General features: G+C 41.0%; 1 protein-coding gene across 1 annotated transcript; it reads right to left on the bottom strand.

Moving 5' to 3' along the window:
* Positions 1–60: 60 nt before the first annotated feature.
* Positions 61–6,859, bottom strand: LOC145493892 (monocarboxylate transporter 10-like). Its single transcript, XM_081473371.1, has 4 exons — positions 4,939–6,859; positions 3,409–3,980; positions 2,112–2,481; positions 61–772 (listed from the first exon to the last, which is right to left on the bottom strand). The coding sequence occupies exons 1-4, from the start codon at positions 6,047–6,049 to the stop codon at positions 483–485; spliced, it is 2,343 nt and encodes a 780-aa protein (XP_081329497.1). The 5' UTR covers positions 6,050–6,859; the 3' UTR covers positions 61–482.
* Positions 6,860–8,259: the final 1,400 nt, after the last annotated feature.

The raw sequence follows: 8,259 nt of genomic DNA on the forward strand, positions 1-8,259 counted from the left end.
ATTTTGTGTTCCTTCAAACCATCTTTAATTAACGATCAGTTTTCGCCCTGGTACCAAACGGTCCTTTTTGATCTCTCTGTAATTTTGTCTCTGATTGCTTGCTCTATATGCATTGAAAGGATCGATCAGACCAAGTGAAAATACAATAAAAAAATTCATGGTGCTCCCTCAAGATCCCTCAGACAGAAAAGGACTCTCTGAGATTTCAAGTATCTTATCACAGAACCAAACATTGCCACTATACCCTGTCGCAATGAGGTTATTTTGCGTTGCCTAGCAACCTTACAAGCGAAGTAATGTGGAGCTTAGGCGCGGAAATGGAATGGGGCGGGTTCATAAAAAAAAACATTTTTTTAATCTCCCTCGAATATTGATAATACGCTTGATTTTTCAGTGCACAATGTAATTTCCTGCTGTCTTGGTTGCTGCGAAAGCTAAAAAACAAAGAAGAGAACAAAGCTGTGATCTGGCTTGTTTTCCTTTCAAACACTTTCCGCTCGTTCGGTTGTTATAATAACGCTGTACTGTACATTGCTTGATGTCCTGGACTCATGCTGGTCTTTCCATAAACATCCAAATAAAGCCCGCATCACCTCGGAGTGATGACTTGGTTTTCTCATCTTTAACAGGTTCGCGAATCTCTGATTGCTTTCCCTGCTGGATTGTAGCGACATCCGCGGGACGAAAAACATCAAAAAGGCCGCAAGAAAGGAGATGCCTCCACAAGAGTAAAACGCTCCAGCGTAGTCACCAAATATGTCATACATCCAACCTGCAACGAGCGCGGATCAATGTATCATTTCAATGTATCATTTACAATAAGACAGTTAAATCGTTAGTTATATAAATTAATATTGTGTTGATTCATGTTCAGACTCTCACAAATAGCACTAAATGTCTATGTGACGGAAAGAAAAAAAAAAAAAACAAAGAGAGACGGATAGGCCAAGAAAGAGACAATCAGACATTGTCAGAGGTAGACCACCACAGACAGACAAGGACACAGATACAGACATAGACACAGACAGACAGAAAGCAGACGGAGAAAGAGACATACAGACATACAGGCAGAGGAAGACAGACAAACACAGACACCGACACAGATTCGAACAGACAGACAGACAGACAGACAGGGATAGACAGACAGCAAACAGAGAACGAGACAGACAGGCAGGCAGAGCCTAGGCAGACAAAGAGACAGACAGAGAGACCAATTTGAATCTACACCTGTCGTTAATGGCGATCTATCAAATTATTCATTAGACATGCGTGTGTAGCTTTCCTTCCATTTCAATCAGTCAATTAAGGTTTTTTTTAATTTTTATTATAATAATGTGAAGTTTATATGAAATAATTCATATACGAACTGCGGTTGTAGATGAAAGTGAAGAAGGATCATCGCAGTAAATTTTCCAATTTAAGCAATTGGAAAGAAGAAGCCTGAAAAAATCAGGGCTTCAACGGGATTCGAACCCGTGACCTCTGCTTCCAATGTGTGGCTTCATAGCTCAGTTGGTAGAGCATCGCACCGGTATCGCGGAGGTCACGGGTTCGAATCCCGTTGAAACCCTAATTTTTTCAGGCTTCTTCTTTCATTAGGCCATCTTCACTCCTAAAGGGGAGCATAGGGCGTCAACCATGGATCTCCACCTAACTCTATTATTCTATTTCTTTCCATTTGCTTAAATTGGAAAATTTACTGCCATGATCCTTCTTCACTTTCATTTATTATAATAATATGTCTGGGCTGTTCTTTCTTAGTTTCTATCTGTAAAATTTATAATCATTGTCTCGGGACCAACCTCCCGCCATCAGTCAGCCAAAAACAAGAAACCTGGAGGTGAGGGTTGCAAGGGAATGTTTTGAAAAAAGTTTTAATATGGCAAAACCTCGTACATCGTATTAGTAAGACTAGTGAGTATTGACAAGAATCAGTCAATCACTTTGGTTTTGGTCTTACTACAGTTTGAAATTGGCTGAGCAGTCTAATTGTTAAGTATAATTGGTTTGGTTTTGGTTTTGGTTTTGGTTTATGACACTCAACTGAAAACCGCTCTAACGATGCACCATTTCTGGCTTAAGATTAAAAATATTGCCAAATAATTCCCTACCTGCAATAGGTGGTCCAAGAAACATCGGAAACGCCATAACTGTGAAGGCACTCCCCAGAGCGTAGGACATTTTTTCTGCGCCAACGATGTCACTGGAAACTAGCGGAATCAACAGGACGAAGCATGCTTCAAAAAACCCGAAGGCTACAGCATAAGCAGTCAGTCCTCCGTAACCCGTTGCCAAGGTAACCAAGAAGGAGCATAACCCGATTGCAAACACACCCATCTGATACATGCGAACTCGGTTGACGCAGGAGAGATCTGCCATTTTGCCGAAAAACAGTCGGCCAACTGTCGACGCTACCGACAAGTAACCGATCAGAAACGAAGCGTCTGTCGGAGAAACACCAAGATCTTCGGCGTGCCTGACCTTGATTTAAAACAAATAATCATAAAATAAAGATTGATCGGCTTCTATGATACCTCTATCTACAACACAGGCTCGATTTCCGTCGCTCTCAGCTTCGAGCCTATCTAAAACATAACTGTAAAGAATCAAAATATCCGGTTTTTATCCCTCCCATGACGTACATTAAAACCTGTTAGGGGTGATTTTGTCCGCGACATTTCAAATTACCCAACAATTCTAGAACTCAGATCGCATGTGTGCACGTTATGGGGAGCACCTTTATACCAATGGTTATAAAGCCCTCGATGCTGTTAAGACTTTTTAATTTGGTTTAAGACTACAAGAACCAATTTCCAAGAGAAATTTAAATTTATCGACGATCTAAGCGTGTATAAACCATACTAAGCCAAACGTTTTTATCTGTCTGTAAAAATTGGTAAAAAAAATCATAAGATACGTGACACTATGACGATAAACTAAACGTAAGGTTGAAAAGCTCTTGAAAACGTCACATAGAGAAAATTAGATGTTTTCGGTTCGGTCCGCTTTCAGTATGTGTAAATGAGCCAGCCATGCCTACAAGAGCTTTTCAGCCTTATATTCATTCTCACGTATTGCAGGTAAGCCCAAGTTGTAATCTGTTGTCCTTTACGTGTAAGGAAAACAGTTAACTGCTGGGAACTTATTAGAGGGCCACAAAATTCCTGTGGCTATGTAAGCATTTGCGATTCAAACGTGTATAAAACATAAGCCTTCCGTTTTCATATCTATGGCTATGTTGTAATCTACTGCCCTCTTCTGTAAGGTAAAACAATTAAACAAGGCAATATTTGTTCACTCCTGGGGATAAGAGGTAGACAAGCTAGCAGGAAGGGAGACTTAAAATTAGCAACACGTCAATTTTTTAGTGAAGCAAAACATTTAAAAGTTACCACTTAAAATTCTTACCAGGTGAACGAATGGCACAAAATAGCCAAGCTGAAATGTCGCTAAGGATGCTATCCAGATCACGTATCCTTTGTTCTTAAATATGCTGCAGTCGAAAAGCCTCCTCGCCTCTCCCCCCTCAGTCCTGCTATTGTACTGAGAATACTTGGCGGGAACAGGTCGGAACGTCGCGCCACATAATATAACAAGGCTAAAAATTCCCGCCACAATTCGAAACGTATTCGCCACGCCGAAACGTAGAAAGAGCGCTTGGACGACTGGGCCAATCACAAGCGTCCCAACTCCACTTCCAGCCGTTACAAGGCCATTTACGACCGCAATTCGCCTCTTGAAGTACTTCGATAGTACTATTATGGTGGGAAAGTAGCACAAGCTTGTCCCAGAGCCAAACATCAAGCCGTAGGTTAGATACAACGGAAGGAGACTGGTAACTAATGAAGACAGCAGCAGTCCTGCTATGCAGATCAGACCCCCGCATATGGTGACAATTCTACAACCGAGTCTTTCGCACAGGGAGGTGACAAGGGGACCGAGCAAAAACATAATGCCAGTGGCAAGGGAGCCGACCCATGCTAAAAAAAAATGTAACAAGTGCAATAGTTAGCTTTTTAACATCTAAATTCTATTTTTGTCTCATTCTAGATAGACGCGCTTTATAATTACAGGTTAACCTCTCCCCAGGTCTACAGCGGACACTGAAGGCCAAGACCCGCATGTCCGTATTAGTCGTAATATTAGTTTTACTTGCTGAGAGCAATTTTAGTACACTAAAGAAAAAGAGAAAAGACTCCGAAACAGTTTGCTGAGGAGTGTTTTCGATCGCAGACATGACAATCAAAATTTTGTCCGCAGTAATAACGATTTTATAGAATAGAACAGTGGGTAGGTATAGTTATAGGTAAAAGAATTTTCAAAAATCACGAATCATGACTATTGGAATGAAATAAAGAAGCCTAAGTCGTGTATTAAACTGTGATAAAACACGGCCGGCATTTGAGAACACGAGGAGAGTGTTTTCTACATTTCTCTAGTGTTCTCAAATGTCCGGAGTGTTTTATCACAGTGTAATACAAGGCTTAGGCTTCTTCATTTTCTTTATGGTATAGAGGTAATGCGGCGAAAAACAATAAAACACGCTTTTTCTATGTTTTTCTGATAAAACATGGGTTTTTGACCAATCAGAGCGCGCGCAGGATCCTATCTATAATATAATCATTTGTAAAAAAATCACGAACGCGCGGGCGCATATATTTGCACTGCCTGCGCTCAGCCGATCACAATGAAGTAATTGTCTCAGTCATAAATAAGATCTTTAAGTTGTTTGTCTGTTTTGAAATGGTATCTTTTGGCCTGGCGCCTGAGTCAATTCCAAATTGGAATCCCTCAGGGGTTAAACTCAAATTATCTGAGCAGTATAACTTTGTGTTATTAAACTTTGGAATTCCCCCTGGGGAAATATCGGGAATTTAGTCCCTGCTTGAGACTAAAGAGTTCAAAGCAGAAGTGACAGAAAGGAAATATGACACGAACCTGTAGCTCCTCTTTGAGATTTTAATTCCTTTACGAGCTCCGTGTAAACAATTCCTGCCGTGTTTTGCATTCCGAGCGCAATAAACTGAACGAGGAATGCGCCGAGACAGACAACCCAACCCCACCCTCCATCGGGATGAGTTTTGACGACAATGTGAAACTGACGAGCGTTCGAGTCAGTCAAACCGCTGTCTGACGGGTTTCCACTGCGACTGTCGGTGAAACCTGTTTTCGTGATCTCCGCGCAGTCGCAGGTGGTACCAGTTTCCACGTCACTCAAACGAGATGTCTTCCTGGGTGATCGCGAGCTATTGTTCTTCGTCTTAGATGCTGTAGTCATGGGGATCGCCATATCCGACGTTTCTGGAAAAATTAGGGGTACGCTATGAAATAAGCAACTTATTTCATCCTTGTTGTTTGCCGCGCTTTGTCCTCTGATATTAGAAACTTCTTGTGTTCCAATTGCGAACAATGATTGTTCATCAAGTACTGAATCTCTTTCGATGCCTGAAGTCGCCAGATTTGTCAATTGCGGTTCTTCAATTCCGGCGTCCACAGTTCTTCGTGCTCGTCGAGGTATTTCGTTCTCCAGCTGTAGCACCTCATTTATGAGTCGCAGAGTATCATATACAATGTCGACAGCCTTCTGGTCTACGGCGGATATACTCAGCCCGCTTTGCTGTAGGAAACAATTTTCCTGTGACGTCCCCAGTGAGTGACACTCTGTAAATGATTTTGTCCCACTTAACAATGACAGTTCCTTCCCTACGAAAACTGCACTCCGTATTCCTCGTGCTATTTTGTCCTCTTCATCTAATGCCCCCTTGGTTGTGTCCACATTTGTGTCACTATCCGTTTGATTAAGCAAGGAACCCTTTGTTGCATTTGGCACGGCTTCCAGTGCGTTAGAATCATCTTTTGAAAACTCATTATGTGAAATATCACCTTTTATATTGGATGAATCAACGGGTACAGCATGTAAACAGTTTTCACCTACACTAACACACGAAGTGTCGGAGTGAAAATGTGGAATTACATAGTTTCCACCATCGCTGTTTTGACTGTAAACCACGTCTTTTTCCCTTTTATGCCGGTCATGGTTTTCAGGCATTCCCGAGAAAACGGCCAGTCAAACTCAAAGAAAGAACAAACTCAACAAACAGAGACAGTGTATAAGTCCTAGGCGGGGCCGATTTGAGTGTGATCCGATTGTTGGAAGCTTGAGCGTCACGCATTTATGGCGGTAGCCTGCGGAAGAAAAAAAAATAAGATCAATGGGCGAAATGGAATCAACTGATAAAGTGGAATCCCGTTTTTTTTTAACCTCCAATGGAAACGGAAAATTGGTTTGAAAAATCGGGTTGTTCGAGAAATCGGGGGGTAAAATTACAGTCTTCGACTGAGGAGAGGGAAACGACTTTTAGTTCGAGTTATCGAGAGGTTCGAAAAATCGAGAGTTTGAGAAATCGGTTTCCAATCATCAAGAAATAGATTTTATCAGAAGTGTAAGCTTCCTAACATGAATTTAATTTTACGGTCTCGGAGAGAAAGTTGTTCCTGATACTGTTTGTCACTGCTTGAAACTAGCAAGGCCAAGCGGTTCTTATTCTAAACTTAATTTCAAATAATTCAGAGCGCTTTTTAAACCAAGGCGATGAAACTACCGCCTCAAGATATAATCACTTAACCAGTCCCTTTCACGACAAGCTACTGAGGACAGGTTCAGGTTTGGTTTTGCATTTGATTGGCTTACAAACAACTTACTTCTGATTGGCTCACCATGCTTCACAAACCCTTTTTCCCAAAATTATGAGCACTGGGAAAGCAAACCCAAATTCAAAGTAATCCAGAATTCCTTGGACTTTCCGTTAGCGCTGTGATTGGAAACTCGCGTCACTATCTCGACCAAACAAGGCGCGAGTTGTTCGCGCCCCGCATTTCACCGTCTTTAGTCCGATCACGCGTATTGTTCCGTGAGAGCGATCTCATTGGTTAATTGTGTTGTTTGAGTATTTTGTATTGTAACTGCTATTGCTTCGGTTTTTCGACACTCGAATGAAAACCTCCCTATTAATTACACGCCGTTTAGTCGATATGGATACGTCACAATGTTATTTTGTCGACAAACACAGCATCACAAAGAAAATATGAAGGAAATTGTAGCGATAACAATGAAACGAAGACATTTGAACGTACCTCTAAAAGTAAAATAGCGTAATCATGTATCCGAAAACTTCACAGACCCTGCTCTGCATTCACCACCGCGCTCCAGCGTGCGACATTTATGATGATCTCTTTAATTAGGAAGAAGCTTAATTACATCACATATTCTTATTGCGCTAATTAAATATCATGACAAGATTTTTCAATTAGCATGACGTCAGATAGGGACTTGCACGTGAAATTAACGTGATTTTACGTTGGCGAATCGCATATACAGTGCCAACAACTTGAGATAGTTTTAGCTTCCTAATTGGTTCACTGAGGGTGCTTCCATTATTTTTATCAGATTGATCAGCCTGATCAAGTGTTGTAAAATGGAACCACATCTTCCGATGGAACTGGGTCAGCTGAGGAGAATTGCTCTTATCATTTATTTTTTTCTATTCCTTTCAAACCCCCACATGAGTGAAAATCTATTTGGAGAGAGGTAGGGCAACCAACCGGTTTGTCAAAGTGGAACGGCAAATTTCAGACCCACTGGTCGGGTAAAAGAGGGGACCTTCTTCATAGGCGGTGGTTTTCCCCCCGAAATTCTTGCGCAAGGCGTATAATTTTCAGAAATGCTATTAATTCGGTTATTCTCGTTTGTGATAATTTTCGAGAAGATAGACGACCTTAAGGTAATTCCCCTGAAATAAAACTGCCAATAGATTTTAGTTCAAACTTTGTCCGCTGAATATTTATCATATGAGAACTTAAATTATAAAATAAAAAAGGGGGGTGCCCATGCTCGTTAAGCAGCAGTGAGGCATTAAAAATGTCCCATTTTAGCATGATTTAGTGCTTATTACAAGAACGCATTCCAAGTTATTGTAAACTCTTTGTGAGTCCAGCCTCATGAAAACACGCCTCAAACTACAGTCAATACTTGTGTCGGACACAAATAAACTTTTTAAGTTTGATTTTGACAGACAGCTGAATCCTTGTTAATATATTGGAGCCAAATTGCTTATCACGGCTCTCAAACTGCAAAATAGAAAAGACTACAGGGCAGCTGCTATTTTCCTTATTTATTCAATTTTCAACAATAGAAATCAGATCAGTCTTTTCTCACGCAAAGCTAATGATTAGTTGATTAAAATGACTGGAAAAAATTTG

Source organism: Orbicella franksi, chromosome 7 (assembly GCF_964199315.1).
Source record: "Orbicella franksi chromosome 7, jaOrbFran1.1, whole genome shotgun sequence".
In the NCBI taxonomy this organism is placed as follows: Eukaryota; Metazoa; Cnidaria; class Anthozoa; order Scleractinia; family Merulinidae; genus Orbicella; species Orbicella franksi.

What these genes read in the sequence shown, in the direction of transcription:
- LOC145493892 (XM_081473371.1), bottom strand. Translation starts at nt 6,049, where the DNA reads ATGCCTGAAAACCATGACCGGCATAAAAGGGAAAAAGACGTGGTTTAC. An exon ending in TTGTGCCATTCGTTCACCTG is followed by an intron (nt 2,482 to 3,408) that starts GTAAGAATTTTA and finishes TTTTAAATCAAG; the next exon opens with GTCAGGCACGCCGAAGATCT. An exon ending in TCTTGGACCACCTATTGCAG is followed by an intron (nt 773 to 2,111) that starts GTAGGGAATTAT and finishes CGCTCGTTGCAG; the next exon opens with GTTGGATGTATGACATATTT.